Source organism: Miscanthus floridulus, chromosome 9, assembly GCF_019320115.1.
Source record: "Miscanthus floridulus cultivar M001 chromosome 9, ASM1932011v1, whole genome shotgun sequence".
Taxonomy (NCBI): domain Eukaryota; kingdom Viridiplantae; phylum Streptophyta; class Magnoliopsida; order Poales; family Poaceae; genus Miscanthus; species Miscanthus floridulus.
The window spans coordinates 120,335,644-120,355,701 of NC_089588.1; the positions used below are offsets into that span (position 1 = coordinate 120,335,644).

At 47.9% G+C, this 20,058-nt stretch overlaps 1 protein-coding gene across 1 annotated transcript; it reads left to right on the forward strand.

Annotated features, from left to right (window-relative positions):
• The first annotated feature begins 15,382 nt into the window (after positions 1–15,382).
• Positions 15,383–17,854, forward strand: LOC136484187 (dehydration-responsive element-binding protein 1A-like). The gene is made up of 2 exons (XM_066481408.1): positions 15,383–16,509; positions 16,594–17,854. The coding sequence occupies exon 1, from the start codon at positions 15,465–15,467 to the stop codon at positions 16,131–16,133; it is 669 nt and encodes a 222-aa protein (XP_066337505.1). The 5' UTR covers positions 15,383–15,464; the 3' UTR covers positions 16,134–16,509; positions 16,594–17,854.
• The last annotated feature ends 2,204 nt before the right edge of the window (positions 17,855–20,058 follow it).

The following is a 20,058-nucleotide window of genomic DNA, read 5'->3' on the forward strand; positions in this document are numbered from 1 at the left end:
TCGTTGGGGATAGAGACAGGGTTGACCACCTCAGTATGGACCCCATGGTGCTTGAGGCGCTAGGGAACAGGGAAGTGCAGACAAAAATGAAGATTGGGGGGCAGGTAATGCAAGATGGGCAGGATACGCTAAGCTACAGTGAGTGTGTTGATGCAGTGTATGGTGCCGGACTGACCACAGTAGGGGGAGAGATGCAATTTCCCAGTGAAAACATTGTTCAGGGTGAACCAGCTCCCGGTGCCGGTTCGGCTACAGTAGGGAGTGACTTCCTGCATCCAGGCGATCCCAGCTACGACAACCTTCAGAACACCGTTGCCGGACGGCCTACAGCTCCCAAGACAGCAAGGACCGAGGCAGCGCCAGACACAGTATCAGTACAGGAAGGTAGCCCCTTGACAGCGCAGCTGAGTCAGAATGGCACAGTGCAAAGGAAGCTTCTGTTTGTAAAACCAGTACCAAGACCACTCATGGAAATTGCAGCCCCAAACACAAAATTACAAGATGCAGTGACTCAATCCAGAAAGGCAGCCACTCCAGCATCACGGAAAAGTGCTAGGATTGCAAGCAGGGGAGCTAATACTCAGACCATAGAGGAGCAGGCAACAGCACTGCTTATGAAGAAGAGTGGGTTTCTGCAGCAAGGGAAAACGCCTGATCCAAAAACATCCGAAAAATTCAGAGAGCAGTTCGTGGTTCCTTTGGAGCAGCAGGTAGTTGGGGAACTCAGAGAGGCGTTTGGTCTGGGAGATGGACTGGAAGCTGATGAGCTTGCTGCAATTGCCATTGATGCAGATGTCTGATTCAGTTTGTAGGAGTGGGGTGTGTGTTGTAAGCTGTGTCCCTATGTTAGTGTGCCCAGTGTTTGTGGAAGGTGTTAGTTTACCTCCTTTTATGAGCCCTCACATGGTAGCTGTGTGTGTGAGGGACAACGTGGGAGTGTGTGTCATGTGTTGTAAGCCCTTGCCCCCAGGTTTAGTAGTATGGAGTGAGTATGAGAAGTCCCCTTCTGTAGTGGGTGGGATGCTTGTGTTGATGCCTGATAGCATAGGTTCAGGTTCCAGTCTCAGCTCTGATTTCAGTGGGAAAAAATGTGTGCTTTCTGTAATGGTCAGGAGGTTTGTGTTGGTGACTAATAGCTGCAGGCCAGGTTTCAGTATTCGTTCTGCTGTCAATGGGAAAGATTGTGAGCATTACCCTGATCATGAATAACCAGAGATGACTGATTTTAAATTGGAATGTGAGGGGTTTAAATAATCCTGCAAGAAGTGTGGTCAGAAATCTTGTAGCTGACACCCAATGCACAATAGCTACCATTCAGGAGACTAAAATGGCTCAGATGGATGCCCAAATCGTCAATGAGACCTTGGGACAGCAATTCACTGAAAACTTTGTTTGTTTACCTGCACAACAGACGAGGGGTGGTGTGCTGCTGGCGGTTCATGAAGACCATTATAAGATCAAGCAGATCCTGATTGAAAACTTCACTGTTTCTGCCAGAATAGAGGCAACAAGGTCAGCAATTGAGTGGTGGATCACTGTAGTATATGGCCCACAGGGAGACAATGAAAAATTGCTTTTTCTCCAAGAGCTTAGACAGATTAAGCAAGCTGTGTCTGACAAATGGCTGGTTATTGGAGACTTCAACATGATTTTATCAGCTGAGGATAAAAGCAACAATAACTTGAACAGAAGAATCATGGGGGCCTTCAGAAACATGGTTAATGATCTGGAACTCAAGGAATTGCAACTCAAAGGGAGAAAATTCTTTTGGTCAAATGATGTGACTCAAACCAGGATAGATAGAGCTTTTTGTCCTATTGACAGCTGCCTAATTGTGCTTTGACAGCTGAATCATCTTCAGTTTCAGACCATTGCCCACTCCTTATTGTCGGGAACTCGTCAGGTCCAACATATCAAAGAATGAGGTTTGAAAGCTTTTGGCCCAAGCTGCCAGGTTATCTTGAGTAGTCAAGGATGCATGGGAAAAACAAACTCTGCTACAAAACCCATTCCTAAGATTGCACACCAAGCTCCAAAGAGCAGGGACCCAACTCAAGAAATGGGCTAGATCAAAGATTGGGAGGAATAAGCTTTTGTTATGTGCTGCTAGACAGTTAGTTGCTATACTGGATGCAGTCCAGGACTACAGACCACTTAGTGCCTTGGAGGTTCAGCTAAAAAGGGATCTGAAATCCAGAATTTTGGGAATGACCGCTGTGGAAAAACTGAGGGTTAAGCAGAAGTCAAGACTCACTCATCTTAGAGCTGCCGAAACACAAGCAAAATTATTTCACATCCACCTCAATGGAAGAAGAAGGAAGAATTTCATTCAATCCCTACAATCTGAAGGAAGAACAGTGCATCTGCATGAGGAAAAGGAGCAAATTATTTTCCAGTACTTCAGCTCCCTCTTTGGCCAACCAAACCCAAGATTACACACACTTGATTGGGATCTGTTACAGCTGCCAAGGGTGCCTCAGGTCAATAATCTAGAGGATGAATTCTCAGAAGAGGAACTTTGGTTGGTTATATCTGAAATGGCCAGTGAAAAGGCCCCTGGACCTGATGGGTACATAGGGGCTTTCTTCAAGTCAGCATGGGCAATCATCAAGCAGGACTTCATGTCAGCAGTAAACTACTTCCACCAACAGCATGGTCAACACTTTGACCAACTTAACAAAACCCATATAGTGTTAGAATAAACTACTGCTTCCTTGTGTGAACACATAGCAAGGGAAAGGCGGCGCCAAAAAGGCCCCCTACTGTGATACTGTAGCGCTGCAGGTGCAGACGTCAAACGGCTCACCTGCAGCACTGTAGCCACATGCAGAGGCCGGCGCAGAGTCAGCCAGGCTGTGTTATCTAGTTACTGTTACAGCATATGCGTTGTACTAGGACTAGATGGATAGAGTTGTATAAATGGACATACACGGCAACTAAGTAAAGAGAGTTCAGATTTATCATCTCTCATACAGGGCTTCGGCCAACGCTGGTGTCTTGTAGTGTGTGTGTATGCTCTGTTCTCCCTTTTCTTCAACCTCTAGCCATAGTGTGTGGGGACGGACAACGCTTGTTCGTGGTCGGCTTAGCTAGTGGATGCTCGACAACACTAGCGGGTGCTCGCCAAGACCGGTGAGTGGTTCACTCACCTGAGCCGATGATCCTGTGGGCTAACAAGTGGTATATGAGCCGTACAAACGCCGTCGCTAGACTAACCGCTGGCGATGACGGACGGTTCGGAGATGGGCGACAGCAGTGGTATTGTTGTGGCTGCCCAGCCACGACCGGAGGTCGTTGTTCGCACGGTGCGGGAGGTCAGCGGCACCAGTTGGCCGACGCTGACTCGCACCAACTATGGAGAGTGGTCGGTGACCATGAAGGTCAAGCTCAGAGCCCGATGGCTCTAGAATGCTGTTGACAAGGGCATCGACAATGAAGAAGATAACATGTCAGCGTTGGAGGCTATCCTCGCTGCTGTACCGACGGAGTACAGGGAGCCGTTGGGGGCGAAGAGCTCGGCTAAGGAGGCGTGGGAGGCTATTGCGGCGATGCGCGTCGGTTCCGACCGCGCAAAGAAGGCGACAGCCTAGCTTCTGAAGCAGTAGTACGCCAACCTCAAGTTCAAGGATGGTGAAACAGTGGAGGACTTCTCCCTCCACCTGCAGACGCTCATTAGCAAGCTGAAGAGCCATGGCGTCACCATCGACGAAGAGGAGGCGGTCTCCAAGTACCTCCACTCCGTGTCGGCAAAGTACATCCAGATCGCTCTCTCCATAGAGACGATGCTGGACTTGTCCACCCTCACCATTGAGGATGTGACATGCCGTCTACGGGCGGTGGACGAGCGCCTGGAGCAGGCGACAGCAACGAAGGACAGCGAGAAACTCCTGCTGATGGAAGAGGAGTGGGGTGCTCCAAGGAACTCCGGGAAGGCAGCCTCCTCCAGCCACGGTGGCGATGGCAAGCGCCGCGGCAAGGCTTCTTCGAAGAAAAAGAAGCAGGTCGACCCCAACGCCTGTCGGCGCTGTGGGAAGATGGGCCATTGGGCACGGGAGTGCCCAAACCGCAAGTAGGAAAAGAAGTCTCAGGCTCATCTAGCGCAAGCCGATGATGAGGATGAGGCCACTATCTTGATGGCGACGTTCTGTGCACTGCACGACATCGAGGCTGAGGATAGGGAAGAGGCGACGATGGTGGAAGGCCCTAAAGACCGTCAACCTCGACGAACCACGCGCCCAAGTCCATCTCGGACATGTGGGCACTGACCAGGAGCAGCGGTGGTATCTGGACTCTAGTGCCAACAACCACATGACGGGCTCCAAGGAATCCTTCTCCGTGCTCGACGACGATGTTACCGGTACGGTGAAGTTTGGTGATGGCTCAAGGGTGGCTATCCAAGGGCACGGCACCGTCATCTTTAGGTGCCAAAACGGGGAGCACCGTGCGCTAACGGATGTATATTACATCCTGCAGCTGTGTTCCAACATCATCAGCATTGGTCAGCTGGATGAGCGAGGTAGCGAGGTACTGATCAAGAATGGAATCCTTAGGATCAGGGACCAAGAGCAGAGAGTTCTCGCCAAGGTGAAGAGGTCCCTGAACCAGTTGTACCTACTCGACCTAAAGGTAGAGCAGACGGTGTGCCTGGCGGCAAGGCACACCGAGGAAACGTGGATGTGGCATGCCTGGTTCGAACATCTTAGCTTCAACACGCTTGGTCGGCTGGAGAAGATGGTTCGAGGGCTACCCCACATCAAGCATGGAGGTGAGCTGTGTGACAGCTGCCTAGCCAGGAAGTAGAGGAGGCTACCATTCCCAAAGGCGGCCAAGTATCGCGAGAAGGACGCTCTCGAGCTCATCCACGGCGACCTCTATGGGCCGATCACGCCTGCTACAAACGGTGGTCGGCGATACTTACTCCTACTCATGGATGATTGCAGTTGCTACATGTGGCTACAACTCCTAACGAGCAAGGACGAAGCAGCGACGACGATCAAGAAGTTCAAGATGCGTGCAGAGGCTGAGAGCGACAAGAAGCTCTAAGTGTTGAGGACTGATCGCGGTAGTGAATTCACTTCGGTGGAGTTCGCTATGTACTGCGCGGATCAGGGTGTGGAGAGACACCACACCGCGCCGTACTTGCCACAACAGAATGGCGTGGTGGAGCAACAGAACCAGACGGTAGTCGGCATGGCCCGATCCATGATGAAGGCCAAAGGCATGCCGGTAAGGTTCTGGGGTGAGGCAGTGACCACGGTGGTGTTCATCCTCAACCGTGCTCCGACCAAGGCTCTGACGGACTAGACGTCGTTCGAAGCTTGGTATGGGCGCAAGCCGAGCGTGTCCTTCCTCCGGACATTCGGCTGCATCGGCCACGTCAGGAAGATGAAGCCGAACCTCACCAAGCTGGAGGACAGGAGCACACCCATGGTGTTCTTGGGCTACACAGAGGGTACCAAGGCGTACCGGCTCTACGACCCACGCAGAGACAAAGGTGCTTGTCTCGCGCGACGTCGTGTTCGACGAGAAGGCAGCTTGGGACTAGACCAGTCTGAGCACGGGGCAAGCTGGCGGCTTCACCAGCACCTTCGTCGTCGAGCACTTGGTCATCCACGGTGGTGGAGATGCTAGGGAAGTGGTGCCGAGTACTCTGGGAGGGGTGCCGAGCACTCCAGCGGTAGAGCCGAGCACTCCTGGGGCAGTGCCGAGCACTCCTGGAGGGATGCCGAGCACGCCAGGAGTCACCGGGAGGTTCTGCAGTGGTGGCGACCACTCCAGGACCGGTGCCGAGCACTCCCGTGGTGGAGCCAAGATGCCTTATAGTGGTGCCAACCACTCCAAGACTGAGGCTGAACGCTCCTACAGTGGTGCCGAACACTGCAGGGGTAGTGACGAGCTGTCCAGAAGTAGTGCCGAGCACTGCAACCAGGGTGCCGAGCACTTAAGGTGCTGTGATGAGCACTCCAGCGGAACAGGGAACTCCATCGACGCCGATCGAGTTCGCCTCACCTCCAAGTGACATCACTGAGTTCGTGGATGCCTTCCATGAAGGTGAGGATGTGCGGTTCCGCAGGCTGGACGACATCGTCGGCGGCACAGGACCCTCAGGACTAGCTGGTCGGCTGCTCAATGACGCAGAGCTGCTGCTCGTTAGTGCAGAGGAACCACCCACGTTCGCGCTGGCCGAGCAGGACGGAAACTGGTGACGGGTGATGCTGGAGGAGATGAAGGCGATCAAGGAAAACGAGACTTGGCAGCTCGTCGATCCACCTCCAGGATGCCGTCCGATCAGCCTAAAGTGGGTGTACAAGGTCAAGCGGGACGAGCTCGGTGTCTTTGTCAAGCACAAGGTGCGCCTCATCGCCTGAGGCTTTGTTCAGCATGAGGGCATAGACTTTGAGGAGGTCTTTGCGCCAGTAGCGCACATGGAGTCGGTCTGTTTGCTACTAGCCTTGGCAGCAGCAAAAGACTGGCGCGTCCATCACTTGGACGTTAAATCAGCCTTCCTCAACGGTGAGCTAGCAGAGACGGTCTTCGTTAGGCAACCTCCAGGTTTTGCCATCAAGGGAGAGGAGCATAGGGCGCTCTACGGGCTGCTGCAGGCCCCACGAGCATGGAACACCAAGCTTGACGCCACGCTAGGCGAGCTTGGGTTACAGCGGTCGTCGACGTGTATGTGGACGACTTGATCGTCACTGGCGCGCGCACGGAGGACATCAACAGCTTCAAGCGCGAGATGGCGGCTCGTTTTCGAATGAGCGATCTTGGCGCACTCTCCTACTACCTCGGCATCGAGGTGAGACAGGAGAAGGAGGAACTCATGCTCGGTCAGAGCGCATATGCCTCCAAGCTGTTGGAGAGGAGCGGCATGGCTGAGTGCAAGCCATGCGTAACTCCGATGGAGGAGCGGCTAAAGCTGACAAGGGTCAGCACCGCGCGAAGGTGGATGCAATACTCTACCGTAGCATCGTCGGTGGTTTGCGCTACCTAGTCCACATGAGGCCATACATTGCGTTCGCCGTGGGCTACGTCAGTCGCTTTATGGAGAATTCCAGAGAGGATCAATAGGCTGCGATGAAGCGGCTACTACGCTACATCAAGGGGACGGTAGATCATGGGATCATTTTCCCAAAGACCGACGGGAGTAGGCTATAGCTCACTGTGTTCAGCGATGCAGACATGGCGGGGGACATTGACGGACGACGGAGCACCTCTAGCGTGTTCGTCTTCCTCGGGTCGGCTCAAATTTCATGGCTGTCGCTGAAACAGAAGGTGGTAGAGTTGTCTACGTGAGAGGCAGAGTACGTAGCAGCGGCCACAGCGGCATACCAAGTTGTATGGCTACGACGGCTGCTGGCGTGGAAGCTCACCCACCAGCACTGATGGTGAACAACCAGCCCGCCATCGCCCTCACGAAGAATCCGGTTCTGCACGACCAGAGCAAACACATCGACGTAAAGTTCCACTTCCTCAGGGACTGTGTCGATGGAGGGCAAATCGTCATCGAGTTCGTCGAAACTGGTCGGCAACTCGTGGACGTCCTCACCAAGCAGCTCGGACGTCTTCGACTCACGGAGCTGAAGGAGATGATTGGCATGGAGGGGGTACAAGGGATAGCAGTAGGTTTAGGGGAAGAATTGTTAGAATAAACTACTGTTTTCTTATGTGAACACATAGCAAGGGGAAGACAGCGCCGAAAAGGCCCCCTGCTGTGATACTATAACCGCTGTAGGTGCAGGCGCCGAACGGCTCACCTGCAGCACTGTAGCCACATGTAGAGGCTGGCGCAGAGTCAGCCCTGTTGTGTTATCTAGTTACTGTTACAGCATGTGCGCTGTACTAGGACTAAATGAATAGAGTTGTATAAATAGACATACACAGCAACTCAGTAAAGAGAGTTCAGATTTGTCATCTCCCATATAGGGCTTCGGCCAACGCTGGTGTCTTATACTGTGTGTGTATGCTCTGTTCTCCCTCTTCTTCAACCTCTAGCCATAGTGTGTGGGGACGGACAACGCTTGTTCGTAGTCGGCTTAGCTAGTTGGTGCTCGACAACGCTAGCGGGTGTTCGATAAGACCGGTGAGTGGTTCACTCACCTGAGCTGATGATCCTGTGAGCTAACATATAGTTCTTCTCCACAAGACACCCCAGGCCAACAAACTGTCCGACTACAGGCCAATCAGCTTATCACACAGCGTGGCGAAGATAATATCCAAGCTATTGGCAAACAGATTGGGACCTCACATGAATGGTCTTGTTTCTAGAGCACAAAGCGCTTTTATAAAAGGAAGAAGTATCCAAGATAATTTCATTTTCACACAGAATATGGTGCAAGCCATGCACAGAGCTAATAAGGCAACTATTTTCCTCAAGCTGGATATTAAAAAGGCCTTTGATAGCGTGAGATGGGATTACCTCTTGGAAGTATTGCACAACATGGGATTTGGTGTCAGATGGTGTGAATGGATATCAACCTTGCTATGTTCTGCATCCACTTCAGTGCTATTAAATGGATCAAGAGGGCCATGGTTCAGGCACAGAACTGGGCTTCGCCAGGGCGATCCTTTGAGCCCTTTGCTGTTCATAATCGCCATGGAACCGTTACACAAGATGTTGAGTTTGGCTACATCACAGGGAAGGCTATCACAAATTCAACATAGGACTGTACAAGCACGGTTGAGTATGTATGCTGACGATGTGGCTATCTTCCTTAATCCAATAAGGGAGGAGGTGCAGGTAGTAAGCACCATCTTACAGGAGTTTGGATGGGCCTCTGGGCTAGTGACTAACACTGAAAAAAGCGCGGTATATCCTATTCACTGTGCTGATCTTGATCTGGATCAAATCATGGACAGTTTCCAATGCCAAGTAAAGCGGTTTCCTTGCACATATCTGGGACTTCCACTGCATACTAGAGCACTGAGACGAGTAGATGTACAACCTCTTATTGACAAGGTATCAACTCGACTGCCAAGATGGAAGGGACGCCTATTGAATAAGGCAGGGAGATTAGTCTTGGTGAATACAGTGCTATCTGCAATCCCTGTGTATTTCCTGTCGGTTTTTCAACTCAAAAAGTGGGCGTTGAAGAAAATAGATAAGATAAGGCGCTGTTTCTTGTGGAAAGGTGATAATGACGCTAATGGGGGTCATTGCCTAGTCGCATGGCCTAACACTATGAAGCCAAAAAAGATGGGAGGCCTCGGTATTATTGACCTGGAGAGGTTCAGCAGAGCGCTGAGGCTAAGATGGCGTTGGTATCAATGGAAAGACAGTGATCGACCATGGAGTGGTTCTGAAGCACCTGTTGATGAAGTGGACAATCAACTCTTTAGAGCCAGCACTATTGTCACCATAGGAGATGGCACAATGGCTGAGTTCTGGAACTCCAGTTGGATTGACGGTAAAGCACCAAGGGACATAGCCCCAAACTTGTATAAACTTGCCTGGAGAATGCATAGGAAAGTGAGCGAGGAAATCATGAATCACAACTGGACAAGGGGCCTCTGGAGAATGTCCACAATTGAGGAAATGTCAGAGTTTATAGTCCTATGGGATCTTGTTCAAGGTATTTCGCTCACAGACTCGGCAGACTCTTGAGGTTCACAAGCTCCTTGCTCCAAGTTTGATGTTTTTTTTTGTGTCCTGAATTTTCGTTCTTTCTTCATAATCTACAAAACTAAAAAAAACACATTTCTCAGTAAAGCTATTTGTCTATTTTTTTCAAACATCCTTGTTACCAGCTTTCTAATATTTGTTCACCTTTTTCCCCCTGTGTACATTGTACTGACTTCGAGTTGTCCATATATTCCATGCAACACTCCATGGCAACCTGTAGCAGCCACCCGCTTGCCGCCTCCCTGTTTACTGGCACCTAAAATGTTTACAAGTTTGGATTATCATCATTACATTTACTACACTGCAAATCTATAAATAGTATATAAATTAACAGTACATATGCCAGCATTTTTCTCTCTCCAAACCATGTAGGATCCTGATCATGAACCATTGATGAAAATGTTGATGATTCCACCTCCTTCCCAGCATATTTTGTTCCATCAACTATCTGCATATGTGGTGTGGAAATGAAAAGGTATGTATAAGCTGCCAATGCTCCAAGACAAACATTTTTTTAATAAACTATCTTTTTTTATACAAACCACACGCAACGCAATTTTTCTTGAAAGCTATATATATCTCAACATGAATTAGGATAGCATGATGATTCCTGTGAGTTTCTTATCTGTTCCATTATCGATCCAGTATATCCACCCTGCTTTTTAGCAGTGGCGTAGGCCAGCAGCAGTATATATACTATTATATTGTATATACGCTGTATTTGTTAAAAAGAAAAAAACATACGTGGACACCATCGCGTGATGACGGGAGGCCCATATGATGCACTGACGTGGCCTATGTGGCAAGGGAACTCCAATTCTCTAAAGTCCAAATGTCCGGTACGTGCGCTCCGTATACGTTCGAATTTCCTAATTTAATCTCGATCAGACGGGGAGCCACGGAGTAACACGTGCGTCGCCGCCTGACAGGTGAGTCTGTGACGCCTGGCCGGCCACGACCCCTGGTGCCCTGCCCCCCTCCGCCATGCTCTAAATGCTGGATTGGAGGATCGCCATCTAATTTCCACGTCCTGTTTGCAGAATATACGGTTGCGCCAGCCAGGACTTATCATCTTGATTCACTATTTTGGTTAGGTAAATTTTAATCTTTGCTCTTCGTGTTTTTTAGAAAATTATTTTCTACATTCATAGCTATTTGGTAACATTCATAGCCAGTTGAACCTTCTAATCCTCCACCTGATCAGGTTGAACTAGTGGTGGAAGGTCGGTGGTTGATCTGGTTGATGAAGAAGATATAGTAAAACATTCATATTTCTTGGAAAGCGTCGAATAAAACAGTCTGAAAAATTGCATTGTAAGCCTCTGATACTCTTTTATGCCTATATTTAAACTATCGGTATGACTTTTGAACTATTTATATTGTATCCAGTAGATGGTTTCAACTTAATCCTTGAATTTAAGCCTTATCATGTTACTTAGTGCATGTATACCAAATCACGTTGTAAAATTTACAATTGTTACTGAATTGTTAAAATGGATTTACCAAATTATATATGAAATGTTTTTTTAACGGCATACCTAAAATTAAAATCCAGATTCGCCGCTGCTTTTTAGCATGCTTGTGTTGCTCATAGAAATGCCTGCCCTCACTAGACATCCGTTCTTTGCTTAACGGGTCCACGGGTCCTGTTCTGAAAAAGTGATTGAGAAGAAAGTAAATCTCAATAAATTCTGATGAGTACAACAAAAAGAATAGCTGCCCTCCCCCACCCAGCCGTTGGATCTAGCATCCACGGTTAAAAAAAAGTGATTGACAGATTGTAAAAAATCAATCGCTAGACAGACCCATTTTTCAAACTTAGGATCGGTTCGATGGGTCGGATAGGTCATAGGTTCCACGTTCTCGTCGACGCAGATGGGACTCTGCCTGTTCGATTCCGGTCACCTGTGGCCGCGCCGAAAGCCTGAAATGCTCTCATCAGCATCCAGAACCGACGCATGCATGGTCTGTGCCAATCCGAAGCCACCGCTGTTGACATCCGAAAAAAGTCATCGCCGTTGACATCTGCATCACCGTGCATGTGGGCAAGCAAACAGAGTCTGGCCGAGAAAATTTTGACTTTTGGAGGAGTTATAGATATTAATTCAGGCGTTGAATTGCAACTTGCAAAGGCTTTAGGTAGCCAAAGGCGTGCGTTACTTCGTTAGCATAAAGGCCACAAGTGAGTCAAACCGATCAGAAGCGTCATGCTCGTTCAATCTAAACAGGGGGCGGCGTTCCCGGTTTGCCTCGTTGACAGTCTGTTTGATGTCATCATTATGCTACGCAGAAACGGCAACGGCAGGTCCGCTATTGACCAAGTAAACTTGAAAGAAACAGTGGCATATATATGAAACGTGCCAAGTTGATCCATAGAGTCAGCCCACTTGTTGATATGCAACGATCGGTGAGATGACGCAACCATGAACATGCAGGCCGGTTGTTGAGCAAGGTGTGGATTACAGTACCCTTGGCAGTTGATAATACCTGATATAAGATTTTTTTTTTTTATTCTGCAGATTACCTGATCAGATCAGTTTGCTGCAAACTCCTCATGCGCGCCCAACTGAATTTTCCCCGGGTTCTTTGTAAGGAGGGGATGAATCATATCATCTGAACACTGTTCATTTTTGTATGCCAAACTGACAGTGATACCAGGAGCAGGAGGTTCGTTCAATTTGATGTGTAGCCATCAGAAAGGGTATCGGCAGCCAGAGGGAAACTGGTGTGCTTTAGCAGACAAAATCGCTCCTAGTACCTAGTACCTATCAGCAACTCGTGATTAAACAAACCAAGCCCGACCGAAAGATCGTTCAAAGAACCCAGCAAAGAAGATGCCATTCTGGGCACAGGACTATGATCCTTTTACATTGCGACTTGAGTAATACTAAGCCCGGGCTAATGTTTTGAAAAGGTATTGTATTTGAAAATTATCTAGAAATTTAACTCCTAGTTAACAATCAAAATTGTTTACCTACGACTCTTTTATTTTCATAGTGATAGTTGTGGATAACTTTTTAGAAAAATATAATAGACCAATGACTATGGTTATTAGAGTTTACAGGATTGATGTTTGATATTTCTAATTTTGATGAGAACTTTTAGGATTTATCTTTTTTTTCTAACGTGTCTCGTGAGAACTAATGCGGAGTCTCCAATTGAAAAAAAAAATGAGGCCGCATTGCTCCAAAAATATTACTTTGAGCTACCTCTCATTTGTTAAACATTCAAACATAATTTTTATATAGATATATACTTATTATGTTCATCCATTGTGATAGATTTTAGTTAGTAATTACTCTCTATAACGTTTTCATCTACATTTATAATCTTTAACTTTTTATTTTGCATCGCAGTTATGCGCTCAAAGTTGTTTAATGGATCTTAAGCTTGAGCTATTGTTTTAACATACTCTCATCACTTCCTCTATATCTTTATAAATAGTGACACGCATCATGTGTATATACCTTAACTATTATATCATATACAAATACAAATAGTCTTACGATTTAGAACCATATGTTGGTGTATATTTGTAACTAAGGTGATTTAGGATTACCTCATGTTATTTTTAATAATAGCATATATTGGTAATATAGATGCAAATTTAAGGGGTTACTTTAAGTTATTTTTAAGTATTAGTGGTGGGCAATGTAGTTAAAAATTTAGGGGGTTATTTTAAGTATTGTTTATAATGGCATAAGTGGGTAATTTTGATAAAGATTAGGGGCTACTTTAGCTTATTTTATATAACGGCAGAGGTGGGTAATTTAGATATAGATTTAGGGGTTACTCTAGGCTATTTTCATAGGCATAGGTGGGTAAATTTTTAGAAAACATAATATATCCAATGGCTATGATGATTTGAGTCTATTTATTGATGGCCAGATGTTTTGCTTTTTTTGAGAGAATTTCTAGGATTTCTCTCTTTTTCTAGATTGTCCACCTAAGATTCTAGGTGGCTTCACCTGGAGGCTTCAAAATGACTCAACAATTAGTAATAGTAAGATTTGTAGCATCCCAAATGAGTCTCTTCTACTTTTTTCCAAACATGCTACGCTTCTTTTCCACATTTTTCTCGGCTCTCCCTCGGAATAGTTATTTTTAGTATATCTACGCATTCATGTGCTCAAGTCATATGCACTAGGTTTCCAACAAATCCATCATGCTTACATGATTTTTCATTAGTTTGTTCACGGCACATGACGCCCTAATTATGCATTCCCGTGACCACCACAACCTCTACATCGCATCCCAGTGATTTTAGGGGTCTTGATTAACAACTCAATTATATGGCCAACTTCAACTTCTCTTTATTTTTCCGGATATCACCCGTGTCCCACCACAATTACTTTCTCATGTCTAATCTAAAACATGAAATAACTAATGCTTCAACTACTCAGTGCGGAGACAAAATATTATTTGTATTCTACTGCCTGGTGGTGTGCCCTGTACAACCGGTCCTAAATGGATCTTCCGAGGAAAAAGGTGGTGTGCCCTGTACAACCGGTCCTAAATGGATCTTCCGAGGAAAAAGGGACAAAATAATATTGTGGACTGAAATTTCCGATACTTTTTTGAGTGATCATTAAAACAACCTAAAAGAACAGAAATATTGAAATATAAGGTGAAAGGTTGGAATTTTGAAACCAAAGTTAAACTTCCAAAGTGTAAGTTAGAATTATGAGGAAATCATTGTTCGTTCACTTTTTATATTAAGGGTTCACTATTTGTAGTAGATCATTGTCCCAAAAGGAAAAGGTAGTCCACTTGTACAGAGATGCTGAATGTGACTAGCACCACCAGTTCGGCTTTTTCTTCACTCTTAGGTGGTGTTTGGTTGGCTCAAATGTAACGTAATCTGATTACTGTGAAGGTAACGAATCCCGTTACATATGTTTGTTTGTGGTGGTTTGTAATCAATTGACACTGTAATCGAATCCCTTACCTAAATAATATCTATACAAGCTTGTTACCCCTCCTCCCCCACCGTAATCAGATATAGCACCCACACCGTAATCTGATTATGTTACCAGAGTGCAACCAAACAAAGAGGGTAATCACCCGTTTCACCCCCAAATACACTGTAATCTGATTCCCTTTACATTTACGTTACCTTAGCATGAACCAAACACTATCTTAGAGGTTAAGTCTCACGTAGTTGAGACCATCAATTTGATGAGCTGATCACTGACCATCTGGATAACAACCTGAGCCCCCTGACAACACGAGTTCCTACCGTGAATGTACCAACGGCCCAAATTGCAAGCTGCAATGATTTCTTTTTGCCCCAAAAAAAACATTTGTTTACCTCATCAGCAACCTAGAGTAGTTGTTCTTGTACAGGTTTTAGGCGTGTCCAGTTGGGTGGTTTTAGGCGTGTCCAGTTGGGTGCCCCAGGCACCGCTCTTTGTTTTCGCTTTTTTGTTCTGCTCGTTTTTTCTCCCTCTAATAAAATTTCGGAAAAGCTTTTGCCATCCGTTCAAAAAAACATAGCTAACCACAAATGGCATTTGACATCGCCACAAACCGCTGCTGGTAACCGAAGACAGAGACCGGCAACGGAAGCAAAAGCAGTCTTGTGGTTGCAAGTTGGCATTAAAAAGGGAAATCAGGTCACTCTCAGGGCCACCCTGTTGCCTAGTTGCAAGTTGCTTCAGCCAGATGCATCGCCCTTGCTCTGTTTCCCGCGCTTTGTACTCTGCTCCAGGCACAGCCAGCCACCACCTATAAATATGCGCCTGCAAATCCACCATTCGCATCCCAAAAACACTCGAGACGCCATTCAAGCAGCAGCAACGCAGATCAACACCTTGAAGCGAAGCAATCGACACCTGATAAGAAGATGTGCCAGATCAAGAAGGAGATGAGCGCCGAGTCTGGCTCGCCATCGGCCTCCACCTCGCCGGAGCACCACCAGACGGTGTGGACGTCGCCGCCGAAGCGGCCGGCGGGGCGGACCAAGTTCCGGGAGACGCGGCACCCCGTGTTCCGCGGCGTCCGGCGTCGGGGCAACGCCGGGCGGTGGGTGTGCGAGGTGCGCGTGCCCGGTCGCCGCGGCTGCAGGCTCTGGCTCGGCACATTCGACACCGCCGAGGCCGCGGCGCGCGCGCACGATGCCGCCATGCTTGCCATCGCCGGCGCGGGCACCTGCCTTAACTTCGCCGACTCGGCCTGGCTCCTCACGGTCCCTGCCTCCTACGCTAGCCTCGCCGACGTCCGAAACGCGGTCGCCGAGGCCGTGGAGGACTTCCAGCGCCGCGAGGCGCTCCCGGAGGAGGAGGACGCTCGCTCGGCCACGTCGTCGATGCCGTCCTCTCCCGCCATCGACGACGACGCCGAGGAAGCCTCTTCGGCCACCGAGGACTCGCCGTTCGAACTGGACGTGTTCGGTGACATGAGTTGGGACTTGTACTACGCGAGCTTGGCGCAGGCGATGCTCATGGAGCCACCGTCCACAATCACCGCGTTCTGCGACGACGCCGTTGCCGAAGTGCCACTCTGGAGCTACTAGGAACACTGTACTCTACTTCAGTGTTTTGCCTTTTCTCTATTTTGCGTCCGATGCCTATTTATGGTATTGTAAAGGTTACTAGTCTACTACTACTACCGGTAATCAGACAGAGCAAATTGGGAAAACAGAGGATGCCCCCATTGACTTTCTAAAGCTTGCAAAAAATATTCGAATTTAGAGCTTATGATAGTGGTTGACACTGAACTTATCTCGTCAGTTTTAATAGTGGTTGACTTTGAAGTTGGCAAGGTAACCGGTAACTGTTTGGATGACAATTCATCCCCCTTGAAGCGACCGTCATCTCACACTCTGCCTGTCGCCCTGACGGGTCCTCCTGCTTCCCGTGGCCATCACCGTTGCCATCTGCATCCTAGCGGTGCATTTCTATTTTCTCCAGCACCACCAAGAAACGCCTTGGGAAATGCAAGCCTGACCTTAAAACTTTTGACTGTCTCAACAGGAAAATAGAGAAGATCCTGACTTCAGAGGAGGCAATCAGGCAAGGAGCTAGTCAGCGCCTCACCGGCCGGTATTTCATACTTGTAGAATTGCAAGGCCCTGTTTGGTCAAAACCCCCAAGGCGTGCGTTTTTCTGAGGCCACAAGTGAGGGATCCGGCTGCCTGTTCAACGGATACAGGGGGCAACCGCAGCCTTGCCTTACCAGGATTCTTTGACGCTTGACAGTCAATCTGAACACTCGTACTCTTCAGCACTGATGGCACATCCAAACTGCAACGGCACGTCAACTGTTGACACTTGACAGAGCATACTTGAAGACTACTAGAATTCTTGCAGTGATACTAAAAACCGTGAACATTTCTGTTGTGAGTCATTAACCAGTCTGCGCTGTAAACTCTTCAGCGCCCTACTGAATTTCCTCCGGACGGGAAAAAAAAGGAACTTGCTCAGAATTGTGATAAGAAAGGGGGATCAATCATACATGCACATCGCTTTCCTGAAATGGCCTGTTGTTCATTGTTTGTGCGCACTTGATGTGTAGCGTGAGAATGACATCACGTTCGCTCAATTGGCAGTACATAAATCACAAACACAGCTGTAACATCTCTTATCACAGCTCATGCTTGCGGTGATTGTTTCTGTCGCAGTTCCCCAAGTCTGAAGTGCACGTTTTTGCAGTGACACTCCAGGGCATCAGAACGTGTTATTCCTTTATAAAACACTAGCATATACCTATTACAAATGCAAAGTGAAAGTGTGGTTGGAGCTTGGGTGGTGCCCACAGAGGATGTCAGATGGACCAAAAAGATATTCGCCACGGCACAATTGGTGTGATTAAAATTCTGGTGTTTACCAGTCACCAATTGGAAAGTATTAAAATCTTGCAGCCAATAGTATTAGTATCGGAGAGGTAACCTTGGTTCAAGGAGCCGAATAAAGAAAAGCCAAAGCTTTCCTTAAAGAAATACAGACTGCTACTGTTAGGATACCTTGCAGTTGCAGCTGGCTCCCACCAGATTAGCACCGGCAGCATAGAAAATCAGGGTTCAGATTACTTGCAAAGTATTCTTCCTCCCCGTTCCCAGGACCGTCAGCAGCAGCAGCAACTGGACCTGCCCGGAATCCCACAACTTTGAACGGCTTCCATAATCTAATCAACCAAACAGACTCAACTTTGGACGGGTAAGCCCAGGCTGCCCGTTTGGGCGTCGCTGCTGCGGCGGGCGCGAACTGTCCCGTCCCGCGTTGTCGCCGTCGTCGACCGCGCGCCTGTAGCTGATGATAGCTCATTTAATTCATCAGTACGAGCAAAAGATGATTTTGACAATAATTTTTGAAGTTTGTAAAACACAGATTTTGATAAAATAATATCAATATCATCATAGATCATCACAGATGCCATTTTTTTCTCTTTTTCTTATGTTCTTTCTTTTTTTTCCCTGCTTCCCATAGCTGCACGCCGAGCTTCCTCCATGGCTGCACGCCGAGCTTCCCATGGCTGCAGGCCCCGTGCTTGAAAGAAAGGAGGAAACGTGGTTGCCTATCTTGACTCGTCACGGTTACGCGTTTATATCTGGTGAAAACCCAAAGACATTTACATCGATACGGTTGTGATCAACTAGGAGTCTAGGACTCGTATTTTTGAATTACATCCGGACTCAATCTATCTCTAAGCAAACTTAAGCTCTAAGTAAACTTGAGCCGCACCCCTAAATCACAACCAAACCAAACACAAATACAACCATATCTGTTAACATCCTCCCTCAATCTAAACTTCTCTTCCTCTTGAGATTTAGATTGTTCTTGAACTCTTCTAGCTTACCGACCGGCAAAGTTTTAGTGAACCCATCTGCAATTTGATCATGGGTAGATATCAACCGAATTTGCAATTGTTTCTTAGTTACCCTCTCTCGAACAGAATGAAAATCAATTTCAATATGTTAAGCCCACGCATGGAAAACTAGATGCGTAGCTTTAATGAAAGATACGTAGCTCCCAAATTGTCACACCACAAAACAGGAGGCTGTGCCAACCGAACACCCAATTCTAGCAATAATGATTCCAACCAAATCAATTCTCGCCGTTCTTGCTGGATGCGTTCGGTGACATGAGCTCAGACTTGTACTACGCGAGCTTGGCGCAGGCGATGCTCACGGAGCCACCGTGCACAGTCGGGGCGTTCTCCGACGAGGCCGTGGCCGATGTGCCGCTCTGGAGCTATTAGAGCATAGAGCTGAGGTCGCTGTAGTTCAGTTTTCGCCTTTTCTTTTCCTTGGACTCCGAAAGTCCGAAGCCAAATTTTGGTACTGTGACGGTTTACTACATTTGGAAGTGAGACAGAGCAACTTGGGAAAACAGATTTGCTAAAAGTAGCAAGAAATGGTAAATTGAGCTTATACTAGTGGTTGACCTCGTGCTTGCGCCTCACAAACAAATCGTCACGCTGCTCGCTAACGGCAAGGATGGCAATAGTCCCCCACACGGCCACACCGCTCGCTCGCCGCACTGACGGGGGCTTCCTGGCTCGCAGCCTCGCAACATATAATCTTGCATTGCCGTGCCGCCGCGATGCTCGAACCATATGCGAGGATCAGCCTCCGGCAAGCTCGCTCGATGCCTCGATGCCTCGATGCAACCTGCAAGGCGTGAGCGTGACGCGCGCTCCGGATCAGCCTCCGGCCGTCACCGTTGACGTCTGCATTTCCTGAAGCGCAACGCCAAGGGGCACTCAAGTCTGACCGAGAAAATTTTGACTTGGGAGGAGGCCGGAGCCCGGAGCTAGTCTGCCGGCAGCCGCTGATTTTTGTTGCTGAATTGCAGCGATGGGGTTAGTAAAAGTAGTTTGTTTTCCTCAGGCGAAGCGAGAGACCGAGAGAACCCCCGGTCCTACTCCTACCATGCATGCTCGGTTGACAGTCAAACTGAGGAGTATTGTGTCAGCAATGATGCAGCACGCCAAAGCGTGGACGAAGGAATCAGCAGCAGCACCAATTGTATGTGTAGATCTGCCGTATCAATTGTATGTGTAGATCTACCCTTGTTTTTTGCTTTTTTTAAGATAAGGTTTGCAGACAGTAGTAGTCGAATGGTACATTGGTACCGTGCGGAGTTGAGGAAACAGTCTTGTCTTTAGCAGACAAGAAATATCTACTGATCCTACTTACTCGGTCATCTCGGACCGAAAGTTCACTCGATCGTTCAAATATCGGGATAAAGAAACACGGATTTACCGTCCCCTTTGCGCCTTCCACTTCTCGCTGGCTCACACGCAGAATTACCGCCCAGAGATTAAAAAAATATCACGAGTGAGCAGATGCTAAGCAAGAGTATTCTTCATCCCCATCATCCAAGCCTCCGGGCGTCCGCGAATAGATAAGGATCTATTTGTTTGAGCTTATCTGAGAATCTGGATTTCCTGAGAATCTGCTGTCGAGAGAATCCACCGGCTGGATAAGCGGGGGGTTT

What these genes read in the sequence shown, in the direction of transcription:
- LOC136484187 (XM_066481408.1), top strand. Translation starts at nt 15,465, where the DNA reads ATGTGCCAGATCAAGAAGGAGATGAGCGCCGAGTCTGGCTCGCCATCG.